Source organism: Solea solea, chromosome 14, assembly GCF_958295425.1.
Source record: "Solea solea chromosome 14, fSolSol10.1, whole genome shotgun sequence".
In the NCBI taxonomy this organism is placed as follows: Eukaryota; Metazoa; Chordata; class Actinopteri; order Pleuronectiformes; family Soleidae; genus Solea; species Solea solea.
Genome location: NC_081147.1, coordinates 7,102,675 through 7,121,618, shown reverse-complemented (window position 1 = coordinate 7,121,618; position 18,944 = coordinate 7,102,675). Strand labels below are relative to the sequence as shown.

At 40.6% G+C, this 18,944-nt stretch overlaps 1 protein-coding gene across 1 annotated transcript in view; it reads right to left on the bottom strand.

Moving 5' to 3' along the window:
* Positions 1-15,398, bottom strand: part of slc7a11 (solute carrier family 7 member 11) — a 28,942-nt gene extending 13,544 nt beyond the window's left edge. The window contains exons 1-3 of the mRNA XM_058650157.1: positions 14,944-15,398; positions 8,004-8,130; positions 666-781 (exon numbers count right to left, since the gene is read on the bottom strand). Of these exons, the coding sequence (XP_058506140.1) occupies positions 666-781; positions 8,004-8,130; positions 14,944-15,232 (532 nt within the window). The 5' untranslated portion in view covers positions 15,233-15,398. The remainder of the gene's footprint in view (positions 1-665; positions 782-8,003; positions 8,131-14,943) is intronic.
* Between the last annotated feature and the right edge of the window lie 3,546 nt (positions 15,399-18,944).

The window sequence follows — 18,944 nt, the reverse complement described above, 5'->3', positions numbered from 1 at the left end:
CACGAGTCCCACACCACTTCACGTGTACTTTGAGTGTGTCATCACTGGTTGCATCACCGTGTGGTACAGAGGCTGCCTCCTGCCAAAATACTCTGCAATACATCATAAATACAGCCAGCAAGGTCATCAGTGCTTCTTCACGGACATTTTCAATACCCGTCTCACCCACAGAGCAAATCAGCATTGCTGGTGACACCTCTTTGTCAGCTGGGATTGGCACCAACAGCCCCATTACCCCCAAGTGGAGGATCAAGCAGTAGACAATGGATGGATGGATGACCGTGATGTAAGCAGGATATAAAGACATTTGGTGATTATTTGGTTGGAATCTGTGATTCAATCCAAGGCTTCAATCCAGATTCCCAGCTCCGCTAATCTATATGCCAATGGGTTTCTGGGCAAGACCCCAAGTTGTTGCCGATGGTTGTGCCAACAGCATATGTATGACAGATGTGTGACAGAATAAGTGCTGTACATAGATGCACTAATGGGTGAATAGTATATAAGCACTATATTTACAATTTGTCAAATTGCTTTCTCTTTTATCTCAATCATTGAATTCCTCTTATTATAAGCTTATGTCATTTAGAGAGCAGGCAATAACTTTACATATCATTATCCTGACACACAGTCACACTGATGTGTAATTTTAAAGACAGTTATACTTAAGCCGATGGCAGTAGCCAGTTTGACAGCTACAGGAGGAATAGGACAGGGCATGAACAGAGGCTCCAGGATGTACTGTCCAAAGGCCAGAGAAATGACTGCCATCCCAGCCGGTCTGTAGGGGACACACACACAAATGCACAAAAACACAAACATATCAGTATGAATACTTCCATACCATGTCAAATCCTTTTCAATTTCCAAGAATTAATATGATATGTTTAATTGTGGCCTCATTTTGGATCCTTGAAAATTGCTGTCTCCATCTAATCTGACTGAGCATGAGCTACTAAGAATAACGGCCAACCTTTCAGTCTCTTTGCAGCTGGTAGATACTAACTACAAAACGAGGTTCTACAAAATATTATATTATTTTCACATTTAAATAGGTTTGAAAACCATGTAATATTTTCACCCTACTTTAAATTTTGGCATTATTTTGTGTTGGTCTATTACATAAAACCAAGAAAATATTTTAAATCACATTTGTGATTGTAACATGACAATTGAGGAAAAGTTCCAGGGGGATGAATCCTTGCACTCACACAAAAGACTATGAAATGTTAAAATGAGCTTACTCAACAGTGTTTCCCCTAGTATTATATTATAAGGGCACCCCCCAATTTGATTTTCTATAAAACTAAATAAATAGCCTTATGTTATGTATCTTATTTACATGATAGCATGTAATGTATGTCTCTACATGGTCGCACATTTCCAATTCTCTACTGCTCTCTATATCACACCCCGATGCACACACACAGGTGGGTGAGCACACTCACACCAGTGGACAGAGAGTGCGTGTCAGAAAATATGTTGCGTTAATCACCTGAATAGGTCCCAGGGTTGTAAAGAACAGCAAGAGTAGTTCTCCTGCTCTGGGTATGATTTTAGTAATGTCCATGCTCATGGTGTCATCTAACCTGGCACCTCATCATCCTACAAAGTGGTTAACAAAGAAACACACCAGCCATGTGCAGGGCTGGACTGGGACCAAAAAAACGGCCCTGGTATTTTTGGCCATGGCGGCCCACCATGATTATTTATATGATATGTGGAGGCACATGGAATACCAGAGGATATATGTGTTGTTTCAAAAATTAAAATAAAGCACAGTAGCCTACATGGAAGAGAGTAACCATGTGGAAACCATGATGGTCTCAAATGTCTTCTCAGTTTTAATGATTTTTTTTGTCTAAAGAAAATATTCACATTTAAGCATTTTGATGATTAATCAATCATCAAAATCGTTACAGCCCTACTGGTTACCCACCAATGATTAATCATCCATTTCAGCAAAGCAATGTTTCATTAATATTACATGATAATAATAACTGTAAGCTGTAACACCTGCAAACTATTTTTATGGCAAGCTAAAATAACACAAGTTGGACACCAAGTCTACCCATAGCATTATTTGAAAACAAAGGCTATAAACACAATTCTCACACACATACACACAGATATGTACTCACACAGACACACAGACAGACAGACAGACTGTGTGTGTGCGTGTGCGTGTGTTGTTTGACTTATGCTTGGTTTTCAAAAGAATCAGATAAGGTTCATCTGCTCCACTGTCTCATCCTTCAGCAGGGAAATCTCTCTCTCTCATTCTTGTTTCCTTTCTCTGACTCTGTCTCTGTTCATTTCCCATGGTCTCTCTTCAATGATGTTAACCTAAGGCCAGTTTGGAATTGTGCAGCTCAGGATGGCCACTATCCTGTTTATACAGCATTACCTTGGCTGTGTACACACATTACTGCACATGGAGTTTGTTCTACCCACAGAGCATACCACAAGGTCACAGCAGACACTGTTTGCTTAGTGTGGTCCTCTCTGTCACCAAACATTATTTCATGAGTCCCTGACTCTCACCCGGTGTGGTTGTGAGGAATATGTTGCTTCAATTTCACATCTGATGGAACAGTCACACCTTTAGTGAGAAAGATTCTGTTCTTCAGTACATTTCAAGCTACAGGTGGAGAGTGTTTCACCATTACTGGTGTCCTGGTTTTTCAACTTTGAATATTTTGATCATTTAGATTATGTTGATGCATAAATGTTGCCAAGGGTGTGGATTTAAAAAAAAAAAAAAAAAAACTTCTTTCATACTGTAGCATGAAATGGATGTTTTCCTTCACATGCAGTATGAATTTATTTGAACGCCTATGGTAGCTATACATTGTAGGTGGAATGGACTATAAATGTGGGAGTTCTCCCAATGCCTCACTTTTTGTATTCCTTTCCAATGTGTCCGGTCAGAGTGTTTGGCTCTCAGTGAGTAGGACTGTGCCCTGCTTCACTTCTCTGATGGTTATCCACCTGTGTGCTTAAGGCATTTTTGTTGTACTGCAGACAGGCTGGGGTAGCATGCCTCACTCAGGGTGTGCTATCTACTCAGCTTGCGGTGGTAAGTGTCCTCTCCCTCTGCATCATCCTGCTTGGTGCCTAATGGCTAACACTGGTTGCAGGTGAATGCCGGTAGTAGCATGAGTACCCAGCCCCCCACCCTCCCACGTGGTGTGCATGCATCATACTCGGCAACAAGGTATGTTATTTCTTTTTTTATTGTGGCACTTAAAAAAATATTGTTTTAGCTTTGAGTGCTAATTTTGTATCTTTTAGATAATGTTGGTCACCTGGCTGATCGAACTGTGACCTGGTTGACGTAACAATCAGCTGTCCACTGCTACTACTGTCTCGGCTTTATTTCTACTGCTTGTCGCTGCTTTTTTATTTGGGCACATTGGGCAGCTGTGAGAGACAAAGCAGCAGTGGTTTTCAGCGGATCGTCGGGTCGGCTTGTTACCTGTCACTCTCACCAAGGATGTTCTGACCCAAGTCCATCAGGAGCATGGGCATCAGGGGGTTGAACAAACTTTGCATGACATGTCATATGGCATGTCCTCTGATGTGGCTCAACGGTGGCATGCATGTGAGAGGTGTCAGGTTGCACAAAATGTCTACCCAATAGCTTGCAGCTATATGGGCAATCTGTTGGCATTATGTCCCAATTAAACTTTTGCCATCGACTACACTTTTAAGTCTGTCCAGAATGGTGTTGAAAATGTCTTTTGTAGTAAGTTTAACCAAAGCTGTCCCAGTTGCTTTGGGACATCCTGGGATCAGTGTGTCTCCACGGTGGCCAAGGTCCTGGTGTCAGAGGGATTTTATAAGTTTGTTGTCCCCACTTTGTTACACACAGACCAGGGCCGTAACTTCAAGAGCTTGCTTATATGGCAACTTAGTAGTCTGTACGACATTGTGAAAGCCTTAGGGGTATGGTCAGTGTGAGTGGTTAACATTGTTATAACATGGAGCTACTGGAGAGTCTCCCCCTTCCTGATGTTTGGCCAGGAGCCGGCTGCCACTATATTTAATTGTCATTGTCTTAAAGCTGCTAAGCTGCTGTTTTGTTGAGAATAGTTGCACTTTACTACTTAAAAAAAGTTTCACAGTAATAAGTGGTTACTGTGTGTTGCACTGAATATTTTTTATTGCTGGGTGCCTGGGTGTTTGTTACAATAGTGTGACTGTGATAACTGATTAATGTTTGCACGGGAGTTCAGGAATTGCCGTGTCTTAGAGCTGCTATTTTATTGTGTGTAAAAAAAAAATGATGGTCACTCCTGGAAAAAGTTGTCTGTTATTGCGCTCTTTAATTTCAAATGGTTCTAAAGCAGGAGCAAGAGAAACATTTCTCATTCAAAGCACTGAAAGCAGTGATTTGTGTTTTCTTTTTCAGGTTTGAAAATGCCATATCCAGGTACCTGTACCATTCAATTTTATTTAATGACATGTATGTTAAAGATAGAGGAGAGTGATAATACACACATAGCAGCCAATAAAATCTGTTGTTCAATATCTGACTGCTTGTATTGCCTCATGACTGATGAAAAATTTGCCTTGTTGTGTGCAGTAGAATTTTGATGCATCGCAATACATCATAGAATCGAATTGAATCAAATCGTTACCTGGTGAATCGTAATGGAATCGAATTGTGAGGGCAGTGCCAATTCACACCCCTAGTATCCAATGCAGTGTCTGAATTATTTAGACCTTGGAGTAGCTTGAGGTTGATTTGTCCATCGTCGGCATGACGATGCAAGAAGCAGGGGTAGAATGTAGCACTGACAAGCACCACAATGTCTATTAGGGATGCAACAATATTCAGTATGCGCCCTGTTCAATTCAATACACACCAGCAAACAACAGTATTTCTGTACGTTTTGGCCTGTCACAGAACTTTATCAAAACTTTGTACAGTCGCGTATCCTGTGCGATTAGACCCACTCAGCAGCAGAGACATGAGAGAGGCGCTGCACTGTTCAGGCTCAGTGCTCATGCCGCCTTCAGAGCCAATCCGAACATCGCTGAATTTCCCCAGAGCCAATCAGCGTAGAAACAATGGCGAGTGAACAAGACTCCAAAAAAAGAAAGTTTGAAGAGGTCTTCGTTGAAGTCGGCTGTGTGGGATCATTTTGGATTCAGTGTAGACTGTGATGAGAAATGGATGGGCCGCATGCTGGATTACCCGCTGGTACCTGTTCATGCAGCCGTACCACTTTACCTTCAACCATATCCCTGGACGGAGCAATGACACACAGACGCTCCCACACACACACACACACACACACACATACATACGAGGACGCTGACAGCCTTGTCATGTTCACATTTGGTTATATTTGTAGTTGTTGTGTTAAGTAGCTTCTGTGAATGGGTTAATATGTTGTTAATTTTTATTGGACAGTACTGAACTTTATATTTATATTTCATTTGTGTGGTTTTATGTTTGCTGTTTAATTTGATCGGATAGTGCACTATTGTTTAAATAAAGTTTGTGGTTTGATGATATCTGTGCTTTTAATTATTTTTACAATGCAATATTGCCTTTGCTAGTCTGAGTAGTTTTATATTAAGATATCGAAACTGGCACAAAAACCGCGATGCATACTGCACCATGGGAAAACTACTGTTGCATCAATGCCTATAATACACTACTGTAAAACTAAAATACTCCTCAGCACCGTAGAGTCCAAACAGGTTCAGTGAAACCCACTGAAAGTGCATCTTAACCCTCTGCTAGATGTAAAATCATGCATTCCATGTTAAAATGCCTAGTTTTATTTTGGTGGTTTTCAACAATAATTTGTCTCTGTCAGTGTGGGCATAGTAAAGTGATACACTGTTGAAAAAATTGTTTGAAAAGTATTATTATTAGTGAGTAGTATGGTCTGATATTTTTGCCAGTTTTGAGAACTCGATGGTGATATGGGTCACTGTGGTGCATTGTTGCCAAGAAGGTCACTGGTTCAAATCTCAGTTCAACTGAGGGCCTCTCTCTGTGGAGTTTGCATGTTCTCGCCATGTGCGTGAGCATTCTTTCTGGGTTCTCCAGCTGTCTGTAGGTGTGAGAAAGAATGGTTGTTTTTTCTCAGTATGTTGGTCCTGTGATGAACCGGTGACCTTTACAGTCGACTACTGTGGTGTACCCTGAGCTTGGTACTAAGACTGATGCCCCTTCTCTCTTAGATGTTCTGATGGAGACTCCCAAAGATGCAGGCTGGCCTTGGCAATTCTGCAATTCACTTCCTCGTTGATGTTTACCTGACATGACAGTGTACTGCCCAAGTATGTAAACATACTATGCTTCTCACCTGCACCACTCTTTCCACTTACTGCCTTCAGACAGACGGTATAATGTACTACTAACCCAGAAAAACATCTAAAATAAATATTTCCCCTTTGAAATGCTGCTGCTTCTTAGGCGCATGGACTTACAATATATATACATATAAAGGTAAGACCATACACGATTTACACAAAAAATAAAATAAAATAAAAACTCTGAACTCTGTGCTTTTACCGTTTTGTGTTATGTTTGGTGTGGTGTTTAATATTATTAGTGTGATTATTCTTAGTTTGCACCATTAGCTCTTTGTTGCAGAGTTTAGATTATCTTCAGCCTAACTTTTAGCTTCAACACGTTTTAGCTTTGACAGCTAAGTTCTTTGCAAGCTACATGTTTTGAGGCCCAGTGTATTACACCATTACCAATGATATTGCACATGCCTTTACATTAAAGAGTTATAGATAGGCCTGCACAGATCATTGCCTTGGTAGTTTGTTCTATTTTTTCTATTTGAGTTTCTCTAAGTAACTTAATTTTCTCTTGTCCAGTTCACTGAAACACTAACCTTTTTGTCACAACATAATAATTGGTAATAGTCTGCCTGGAAAAATGGATTGGAATCAAAGGCTTGGCTCTTAAATGGTGTTGTTTTAACCTTTCTATCAGAACACTTTCTGAGGAAATTGGCAGTGCATTATTTTTCTCTGCTACTTTCTATGTAAGCAAACCGTTGCCTAGCAACCAGAAAACAACATCAGCATTATGGTGACTTTGAGGTCTGTTTTGGTCTCCACCATATTCTTGTTATGTATTATTAGAACATACACTGTGTAATGTATTGCTTAAAAGAAGACTCTTTAAGTATCCCAGTAGGAAGAAGTAATAATGTGAGTTGAGGAATCAAAGCTCATGAAGGAAATATCTGGCTCATTAGCTGCTGCTGTGGAAACCACAGTAGAAAGTGTACAGAGGATTTATCAAAGCTTTTCTCTGATAGAAAAGAGCTGCACACAGCTGGAGAGTTATCACACGAGAGAGGAGAGTACAGCTGCAGGGTGTCACACCGCGGTGAGACCTGTCCTGTTCTTATATTGTGACTTCTTGTGTTTTATTTTGAAAGTAACTTTCCTCTCATTTCAGACCACTTGCCCTTCCTGTTACCAGCCTGATCACCTCCCTTGATTGGCCCGATTGTTTCCACCTGCTGCCCCACCCTCATGTGTATTTAGTTTCTGCATCTTCCTTTGCCTAGTGCCAGAGTGTCATCATTCATGCCACATCCAGCCTTTGTCCATGTCATTGCCTAATTTCACGCTCCTTGCCATGGTTCTGATTTTATGCCCTCGTTTTCAAGTGAGTTTTTTGTTGATAAATTGTGTTATGTCGAACCTGTTACGTTATCTGTAGTTTAGTCTCCTTAGGTTCACTAAGATCAGAATCAATAAAATTTGATTAAAAAGTACTTCCTCTGCGTCTGAGTGCTGCCTCGAGCCCTGACCTGACACAGGGCATCAAATCCAAAAATGCAGAAATGATATACTGATTTCTGGGGATTTTGAATACATTCTACTGAGTCATTACTTTAAGCAACGCTTCTTTCATTACATATGCCAACTTGTCCCATTGTCAGTGTAGAAAAGTTAATTAGTGCTACTAAAAGATAAACATCAATAAATGTCAGTAAAAAGTCAAACATTACCGTATTGCAATGAGATCAACCCACAGCCTTAGGAAAGCCATCTGAGGTCCATAGATTTCCATTATATATGTGTAATGTCCACCAGACTTCTTAATACATGTCCCCAGCTCAGCATAGGACAGGGCTCCTGCAGTGACAGAGGTGACACATTAGTTCTGGCTCTGAAACAAAGTGGGAACAGAACAGATCCAGTGCTATTAAACTGTCTGAGGAAATCACCCCCATACAGTATATCAGTGTGAGAGTCTTTGAGCATCTCAACCCCTAAGACAGACACATTTAGGTGGATGAATTTCAATTATGTACACATCTGTACCACCTGCCAGAGGACATACAGAAAGTGTGAACAGACTGTGCTGGAGGTGGGTGGAGTCTTCATGATGATGAAGCTGGTCAGGATGCTCTCAGTGATGCAGCTGTAGAAGATGCTGAGCATCTTTGTTGACATGCCATGTTTACGCAGCCTTCTCAGATTGTACAGCTGCTGTGTCATGGTGAGGTCCCTGTTATGTCCACTGCTGTGCAAAAGTCTTAGGGCGCCATCAGCGTTGTTGGTTTTAGGTCTTATGTATTTATATACAGTATCAATGGCATTTGGATTGGAATTATGTGACTGAACTTGGTCTTATATATGGGCAAAACGTTTAAAATTATGCAGTATGTGAATGTAATGATGAAACATGTTTTGAATAAACCTGTTGTAATAGACCTTTTTCACAGCAGATATATTTAAATGAAATTGGACGAACAGAGTCATGCAAGGGTGAGCGCCTTCAAACTCTTGGGTATCTACAGAATAGTGGTCTGCAGATGTTGTTTTAGCAATGCAACATTAATGACCATAAAGTATCATTGTTTCTCAATAACTCTATTGGAGTACAGCCATAAAATATGGGAGATATGTATGCAATTTTTAAAAAAAACACATTTTTGAGAAAAAGTGGCTCTCTTAAACCTAAAGTGGAACTCTAATTAATTTGGTAAAACCTGGAATCCAAATGCCAAACCTTTGAACAAAACGGCAAGTACTACCACCTCAGCATGGACCTTAGATCTGTCATATGATTATTTCCTATAGAATGTTAACTAATATTGCATTTCTTAATGTAATAATCTATGATAAATGTGATGAGTCATGTAAAATACTTTGATTAAATGTAGTCTATCATTATCAAAAATGTAGGCAAGGCAACTTTATGTAGCATATTTTAGCACAAGGTGATTCAAACTGCTTTACATAAAATAAAATGAAAATACAACAATTCAACATATAGCATCTGCGACAAAATACAGAAGTAGCACAAATACAGCATGTAAAAATGAAAGGTTTAAATGAAAATGATATAAATTCTATACCATTAAACAGAGCAATTGGCCATGCAGGAACTAAGTTAACGCTATTCCATCGATTTGCATAACAATCAGTTGATAAATGTGATGAATATCACTTCCTAACATTACTACTAGGGCTGCCAAATGATAAAATATGGAGAATTTCACGTAAATTGCAGTGAAACAATAATGCTATTTTAATTATGTTCATATGAATGTTACTTATTTATTTATTAATTAATTTATTTATATGTTTATTTCGGTCATGTCAGTTAGATCACTCATCATCACACATCATCTTAGTGTAGTTCACACAATACAAATAACCGAAAGGGAAAGCGGGAGAAGCAAAAGCTTATCTAGTCCCGCCCCCATTACCCACAGAATACATATTTTCATCGTACAATACATAATTTTTCTTTTTGTTATGACATTTTGACAAAAACATGTTTCAGCATCAGGTAGCACTCAGAGATGCAGTCTAGCTCTAGACAGTCAATCAGACTCCATGTATGTCTGTACATGTGTCCATAATATTCCGTCGTGAGTATTAGGGCTGTCTTTTAGTTCTTTTTTCTCAGATTTTCCTTTTAATTTTAGGGATTTGGTTGCATTAATAGGTCCACATAATTGATTAGTTTAAAACAAAAACAATCAAGAAATTGTCTACATATATTTTGTCCCTTTGATGGGGGATTTATATAACATGATGATGCTGATATACTTAATTTTCTTTGTCACTTACGCATTCAGCCTGTCAGAAATATTCTGCCACACCACATCCCTCGCTTTATTGATTGCCGCAGTATTGCCCTTCTTTCGGATTATGTGGCTGTAATCCTCATATACCTCCATGAGGAGGGTTTTCTCCGCTGCAGAGAACATCTCTGCGCGCTCTTTTCCCTTGCTTTTCGGCATTTTTCACAGTTTTCCGGAGTCATCAGGAATACCAGGAGTGTAGCTTGATGATTTTCTCGGAGTCATGGCTACACACAGATGTTCCTGACCACAATGCTTCCACCAAGGGTTTCCACACTGTCCGGGCTGACAGGGACTGCACTAAGAGCGATAAGCATAAAGGAGGTGGGCTTGCTGTTTTTGTGAACAACAGGTGGTGCAATCCTGGTCACATCACCGGGAAAGACCGCATCTGCAGCCCGGCTATTGAACTGTAAGCTGTGGGTCTCCGCCCTTATTATTTACCCCGTGAATTCTCACATGCTATTGTAGTGGCTGTGTATATTCCCCTAACCCGACGTCGGCATGTAATCCACTCTACAATAGCTGGACTACAGACTGCGCACCCGAGTGCTCTCATTATAATCGCGGGTGACTTCAACCATGTCTCCTTTAAAAAAACACCAGAGAGGAGAAGACCCTGGACCTGCTGTATGCTAATGTAAAAGACCCTTCCCCTGCTGGGAAGATCAGATCACAACTTGGTGTTTCTCACCCCCTGCTATGTGCCTCATTACATTACATGTCATTTAGCAGACACTTTTATCCAACATGACTTACAATGGAATTGAGTACAATCAGCCAGGGGTGGAGTCAAACTTGCGACCATGATGTCCTTCGCACACAGGGTACCGGTCTTAACCACTGAGCCACTCCACCCCAGCTCTAGTGAAGAGGCTGCCTGTGACCACAAAGACAGTGAGGACATGGTCAGATGACTGCTATGAGGCACTGCAGGGCTGTTTCGAGGTGACTGACTGGAATGTACTCTGTGAGAGGATATTGATGGGCTTACTGAGTGTATTACAGACTACATCAATTTCTGTGTGGACAGCATCGTCCCAGCAAGGACAGTGCGCTGTTATCCAAATAACAAGCCTTGGGTAGATAAAAAACATCAAAGCCATACTTAACCAGAAGGAGAGGGCAATAGGGAGGAGCTGAGGGACATTAGGAGGGACCTCAATAACAACATCAAAGAGGCTAAGGATGGCTACAGAAGGAAACTGGAGAGGAAACTTCACCAGAATGACACAAGGGAAGTCTGGAGTGGTATGAGACCATCACTGGTTTCAGAGCATAATATATTGCCCTCGTCACAGATTTAATTGAAAACACAACTTCATCAACTGTGTTTTATCTCAATTACTGCAATAAAACACATATTTATGAAACCTCTGACGGCAATTTGACAAGCAGTCTTTCATTTTAACAAGGCTTATACTTAGGGCTTGTTCAGGCCTGTTCTGGCTCTGTTATGCTGCCGTAGACTTAGACTACAACCCCTGGCAAATATTATGGAATCACCAGTCTTGGAGGATTCAGTTGTTTAATTTTGTAGAAAAAAAGCAGATCACAGACATGACACAAAACTCAAGTCATTTCAAATGGCAACTTTATGGAAAAATCATGGAATCACTCAATTCTGAGGAAAGAATTATGGAATCACTCAAAAAAAGTAACTGTTACTAAAAAAGTAACTGTTACTAACTACCACAATTTCTTTTCTTGATTTCTTTTAGTGTTTCTTAAAGCCAGAAAGTTGCCATTTTAAATGACTTTAGTTTTGTGTCATGTCTTTGATCTGCTTTTTTTCTACAAAATTGAACAACTGAATGAACATCCTCCAAGACTGGTGATTCCATAATTTTTCAAGGGGTTGTATACCTAAGCTTCTCTCTTATATTATCCATGACCTAGTTTATGTCATAAATGCTGATCACTGACTCAACTTCTTCCCCAGAGTCATATGCATAGAAGTCCTCTACTGTCAGAGAATTTGGTATATATTACCAGTAGAAAGTCAGACTCATTTTATGGACAGAATTTCAATGTACAGTCACAGGTGGCACAGGGATTCAGGTTTGGTAATCCTAGTATTCCATCTGTGTTTCTTGTGGATGCTCCTGCTGGTATTGTCATACTGTAACCTCTAGCTAATACTGGGATAGTTTGCAGCTGAGTGTGATGCAACTGGGATGAGAATCATCCAAGGCCATGGTTCATAGCTGGAAACCTGTCCCCAGTGGAGGAGTTCAAGTATCTCAGAGTCTTGTACATAAGAGGGAAATTGGAGAGACATAAGCTCAGGGCAGCATTGTAGGACAATGATATTTGGTAATATTTGGTGTCTTAAGCCACCTATTCCATCAAATGATCTAAGAACAATGTCTCCAAGATTATTTTGATGGCACATTTACTTACAAAAGGGTGAATGGCCTTTGACCTATGGAACTTCTGGTTTCTGGTCACAAGGTAACTATGCTTCTGTCTCTAGAAGTTTCAAACTTTGATTTATTAGATTTTTTCGATTGTTTATTGTGATTCTCTTATTTGTCTGTTCCTTTTGATAATTTAAGTAAGTGAGAACAATAATCAAATGACCAAAAAGCAAGACAACCATTATTCAGCCTGGTTTAACTTCCCCATTATGCAACAGTGACTTCAGTGAAGAGATGTTATCTTTACTACATTACTAAATCTTAACATTATTGTGTTATACATTTAGCAAAAAAAAAACGATTTCCACATTACAATGTGTTTTGTTTCGCTGTCTTACTTGATTATATCTATATAAGATGTATGTGGAATAAACATTGGTTCCATTTATAAGTTGTTGATATTGTACCTCTTTCTGTGAACCCTGTAAACACAGAGCTGGTCAGGGCACCTGTAAAAGTGCACAACCTGGGACTTTACATGGCAAATAGCTGTACATAGTACTTAGTACTTACATAGTACTGAGTCTGGTTCGGTCTGAGATTTCTTTCTTTTCTTGCCCTACCAGGTAAGACGCCTTGTAATATTTAATAAGGCTTGAATAGACAGTTAAAGGAGACATATTATACCCTATTTCCCCAAGTTAAAATAGTTCCCTGGTGTCCTAATGAACATGTCTGTAACATGCTTTGGTCAAAATACCATAAGGATGAAGCACCATAGCAGTTCAATAACCCTGCCAAAACCGCCCCTTTCAGAACGCTCGGTTTTGTGCATGGTCCCTTTATATGCAAATGAGACACAGGCAAACACACACCCACTTCTTCCAGGGGGTTTCTGATTTCTCCTTTTTACAACACTCACTCGCTCAGCTCCTGTTCCCTCCGCTCCATTCCTCTCCCCCTCCCTCCACTAGTTCTCTGACAATATCAACATGGCAGCGTGCGCGGAAAACAGCGAGACTGCCGTCACAGGAAGAGACGTCCGACACAAGGATCAAGCCAAACACTGCCGAACTGTAAATCAGTTAAAAAGACTTAAGGACAGCACCGCTGATCGCCAGCAGCGAGCTGCATAAACTGCCGCTGTATGTGACTGTATCAGACTGAGTCTGTGCTCCAGTCATGGAGGACGTACTGAACAAATATTTTTAATTAGGACGTGTCAGAATGGTCAGTTATGAGCTCTATTTGACCTTTTCTTAAAAATGTGTGTGTTTGTACGTCAGTGAAATACGTTCGCTGACTAAATACGGCGACCACTGGCCGCAGTCTGATGCGAAGTGGTGCGAACACACGAACACACGTTTGCTGACTTTATCCGGCTTCATATATAAAATCCTCTGAGGCTGGAAGTTTGTGTAAAACACTGTGCTCCACTGTGCAGCCACCAACAGCAAACTTGTCCCTCCACGTTGACATAATACCGCTCTTCCTCCCTCGCCTGCACTCTCGCAGGGACATGGTGGAGCTAAGGTGTAGCTAAGGTGGAGATCTCCAAGTAAACTTACTGGTGGTAACATTCGTGGTGAAATGCGCATGCTTGACGTGAATACTTTTGTGTATCATTATTATTGCTGATGTGATGTATTTAAAGCGTATGTTTGAAGGGGGAAAATATGTATGGATATTTATAAGTATTAGGAGGGGATATTATGGTGTTAACTCTATTGTATATGACTATTATAATGAATGTGCTTGGAGATGTGTTACCTATCCGAGTGAGTTCTCCCAATGAGTAACTGATAGGTAGGCTTATTTAAAGCTAGTGGGGAGACGGGGTGAGGAGAGTGCTTTTCATATGGCTGTAGGTCAGCTTGCTGTGAGGTTGCCTTTTTTTCGTGCCTCTCCAAGGGAGTTTTGTTTTGCCTATGAAGGGCTGGTTTGATTTCTGTGATTTCAAAGTATTTTCTTTATTCTTTTTTTGTTATTATTTTTTTTGTGCACATGCGCACTTGGCAATAAACCAGCCCCATTTTTTCACTTGAACCCTCGAAGCTGTGTCCTGCTTTTTGCACTTTGTTGCGTCCCATCCCGTGTGTGAATCGGGGGTGCAATACACTAAAAACATGACTGAGTATTCTTTTTCCACACTTTGGCGACTGGTTGGGCCTCCAGAGTCCCGAATATAAGTATGGAAATGGTTAAAAAGTAGATTTTGCATAATATGTCCCCTTTAAGCACTTTGTAACATTTGCTGCAATATTCGTTTGTTTTCTTGCATGTAAACTTTCTGCATAGTTTGCTTTGCATATTTAAAAGTTTCAATATAAATTCTAAAAACCTTTTTGTTTTATTTTTTTGTTTTTTTCCTGATGACAATTATTTCCCTTGTGTTGTAACATTGTTGTACTTGTACACCCACCACATACATTTTGTAATTTCCACCAGCATTTAAAAATCACTTTTCTGACAGTTATAAAGAGACTCACCAAAGAGAGACACCACACCACATCCAATCCAAACGATTAGAGACATTCCTATACTGCCGGAGTGCATGAGGATGCCCTTTGGAGAAATGAAGATTCCAGCACCTATAATGGTTCCAATGATGATGGACATCCCTCGGAGCAAAGAAACTTTCTTCCCAAGTCCAACCTTCTTTTTGTCTTCATCCTGCACTTTCCCATCAGTATTGGATTGACTCTCATTTTGGGACATTTTTGGTCCATAATCTGTAACACTAGTATGATTTTGAGAAGATGCACACCTCTTGGTCATATTTTGGAAAACAAAAACCTAACCCTAACAAACGCACAGCTGACCGTTACCTTTACTTACTCAGACTGTGTAGCTTGTGAAGGCAAAAAAAACTTGGAAGGAAGACCTACCCCTTTCTTTCTCTCTCTCTCTCTCTTTCCCTCTCGCTCTCTCTCTTCCCCCCTCTGTCTTTTATTGTCATTCCTGCCCTGCTGACTAATCTCTCACTGTTCAGCCTCGAGCGCTACCTCCTTTTCTCTTCCTACTCTTACTTCAAAGGTTTTTTATGGCCTGAAATAAAGTGCATAGACTGATTTTGGAGTTCCAAGCTTAGATGACAAAGCTCTTGTTTAATAAAAGGTTGAAATTTCATAAATTCAGTTTTTCCAATCTTTATTTGTTCTTTATTGTTGTTGTTTTTTGTCCCACTTTTACCTTTTTTTCCTTTTTTTATTCCCTGTTTTTGTGCAGTCTCTGTGACTGGAATTAAACACGGTTTAAATGATTAAAATGTATTGTATTTCTCTCTGTGCTCAAACATGTTGTTCATGATGTTGATGTGACAGAGGTGATTTTTGGAAAAAAGGCAAATTCCTCATGGTCACAGAAAATCTGACTGAATATGTTCCTGTTTACTGTTGTATTATTAGCTGATGTGTAGCAGTGGATGTAGTTGGTGTTGGAGGAAACACATTTTGTATTTCCCTCTGAATACCTGCAGTCACACTTATTAGTCGGAGTGAAGTATTGTTTTTGTTTTGTCTGTCTGTCTGTCTGTCTGTCTGCGTTTCCTCACTTGCACTTGCCAAGATGACCAACAGAGGCCGACAGAGGCTTGTTGGGGTGAAGTCTGCCATCTCTGATTGCCTTGTTTAAACAAGCAGTTATGCTTATGAACCCATGTCATTGTCAACAATGTGTGCATCTGTGCAAATGCAAGCAGGGAAAGCACTTAAACTCCAGTATACCTTGTTTCTGTATTTTCTTCCTGAAAGCAGGGCCAAGGAGTGAAAACAATTGAAATGTTTCATTGAAGAAAGAAGGAGGGTGTGGAGCAATCTTCTCTTTTCCTCAGGACACAGCCTTAAGTCCCCAAAAGTGTGGGGAGTTACAAACACACTCAGCAGGCAGAATTGTATAATCATATAAAATTTTAATAGATACAATTTAGAATTGTTTAAAATACTGTGGTAGGAAAAACCTTTATGGAAAGATTAGGTGCAAGGAAATGTTTTTTGTGGACAAAAATGTGGAAAAGTCTGGACAAGAAGTGTAACGTGCGGGACTGTACCCAAAATGCAGGACAGGGCTACAGTTCTACATCTACAGTTCAGCGCTGTTCGGCTTGATATGTGTGTGGGAAGTCTCTTCCTGTGACAGCACTATGATGACCTGTGATGACCAATCATCGCATAGAACCTACTCAGCACACTTTTGGAACCTCGCCTGAGCAGGTGCTAAAAATAGTACCTGGTACCAAGTACTATGGTAGTGGAAACGCTACTTAAACCGTGGTGTGGTGTGGCGAACGAGTAGTGCCGGTGGAAATACGCCATTACTGGCGTGTTTTTGAGGCTGCTACCACATATCTGGATGAACTCACTGACACTGTGACATCTTATATCAACTTTTGTGAAGATGTGAGTGTGTGTCTAAGGAGATCAAAGCAGCCAAGAGGTGCAATGCAAAAAAAATCATCATCAACTACAGGGGTCCATCCCCCCACACACTGTCGAGAACTGGCAGAGACCAACTGGCTGACGATCTGAATGTGTTTTACTGCAGATTCAACAAACACCCATCAGCTGCTCTGAAGACTTCAAACAACCCTCAACACTTCCTTTTCTCTCAACACCCCAACTCCCAACCGGGGTCATAGTTTGTGAAACTGAAGTGAGTCTTATGGCGCATTTCTTACTCTAGCTTTACTCGCCCCGCCACGGCACGGTTTAAGTAGCGTTTCCACTAGCCTAGTACCTGGTACCAGGTACTATTTTTAGTACCTGCTCAGACGAGGTTCCAATCGTTGCTTAAAAGCAGGTACTATGCGATGATTGGTCAGACTGCCGGCCGCTGAGTCCTGTCACAGGAAGAGACGTCCCACACACAAATCAAGCCGAACTGTAGATCACTTAAAACTACTTAACAATCCTAACAACGTGGGTTAATCTCCGACAACTACCAGGGAAACCTCTATATTTAAGTGGAGTGGTGTATTTAGGGACAGCGCTGCTGATCCCGAGCCACAGACCGCTGCCACTGTAGTCTGTGGAGTAAGAGGCTGTACTCCGGAGACGTGTGGACATAAATCAAGCCGAACAGTGCTGAATTGTAGATAAATGAACTACTTAACAATCCTAAAAACGTGGGTTAATCTCCAACAACTACAGAAGTGTGGTGTAAAGTCACTAGTCACTCGTGTGTGTGTGTGTGTGTGTGTGTGCGGGTGGGTGTCGCGTATAAAATGAAGTCACCACATAAAACAAGTCACCACAGTTTCACTCAGCCAAGCAGTGATGACTCCGCCCACGTTAAGTAGGTACTTGTTTGTAGTGGAGATGCAACCTAATCGTGCCGTGTCGTGCCGAGGCAAGTAGATGCGGCTAAACAGGTCATGTGGAACGTATGCAAGGACTTCAGCTCAGCTTTCTACGGAAGCCTGGAAGGGACATGGAGGGGAAAAAAACAGTGTAAGTGCACTTTTGCGTTATCTCGCAAAGATTGCGTTATCTTGCAAAGTTTTGTGAGATCTGTGGAATCTCACGATATTTCACAAGACCTCGTCAGACCTGGTCTGGTTCCCGGTTTGTTTTTAGCAACTGCTAGGTTTTAGCTGCTCAATGATCCCTGGACAGTTCCAAGTAAAATGCAAGAGCCATGGAGGAGGACTTGGAAATGTTTCTTTAATCGAGAGAGGTCCCACAAGAGGACATCAGGAAAATGCAAAGAGATAAGGTGGGTGGAAAATTCAGTCAATATCGCCATAAGTAAAGCCGGGGAAAGTGACTTCATGGAAAATTGAGCTAGGGTATACTCCATCTACTGGCAAAAGGGAGCAACAACTCTTGTTTTGTGCTGGAAACAGGAGCCTAATTACTATTTGTAAACATAAAACAGCACATATTAATACACGGGACAGACGCTGTGACGAAATGACATAGTATTAAATAAACAGTATACATATAGGGGGTGGCTTCTTTTATCGATCTCCTGTTATCTTGTATAGAAAAATGAAAATAACATGATCATCAACTCAACTCGTTACGTCTCCAGATTATTTTTACTGCAGGATAAATGTGCTATCACTTGCAGAGCTGTTCATAGAAATGGATATAGTGGACTTTTGTGTTGAGCAAGCCAGACTTCTTTTGTATACTGTCATACTATTAGCTGAGTTCTCCAGGGGATGGCTACCACTTAAACACAAGTTGGATTTGTGTATGTTTCATTCATGTTAAAAATAAGCTTTGCAGCTTGAAATAATTCTTTTGTTATTTTATGTTTGCAGGTTGACAAGGCAGTGTTATCCATCATGACTGATGAACAAATGGCAAAATACATCACTTCATATGGCCTCTCCTTTTGTCAAACCACAAAATGCAGCATGGATAGAGAGACTCTTATACAGAGATTAAGAGAAAAATAGGATCACGGAAAATGAAATCAAAGACAAAAGGACAGCTGTATGGTGCTTTAGGTGTGTTCCATGGTGAAGGGATGGCCAGACATGGTA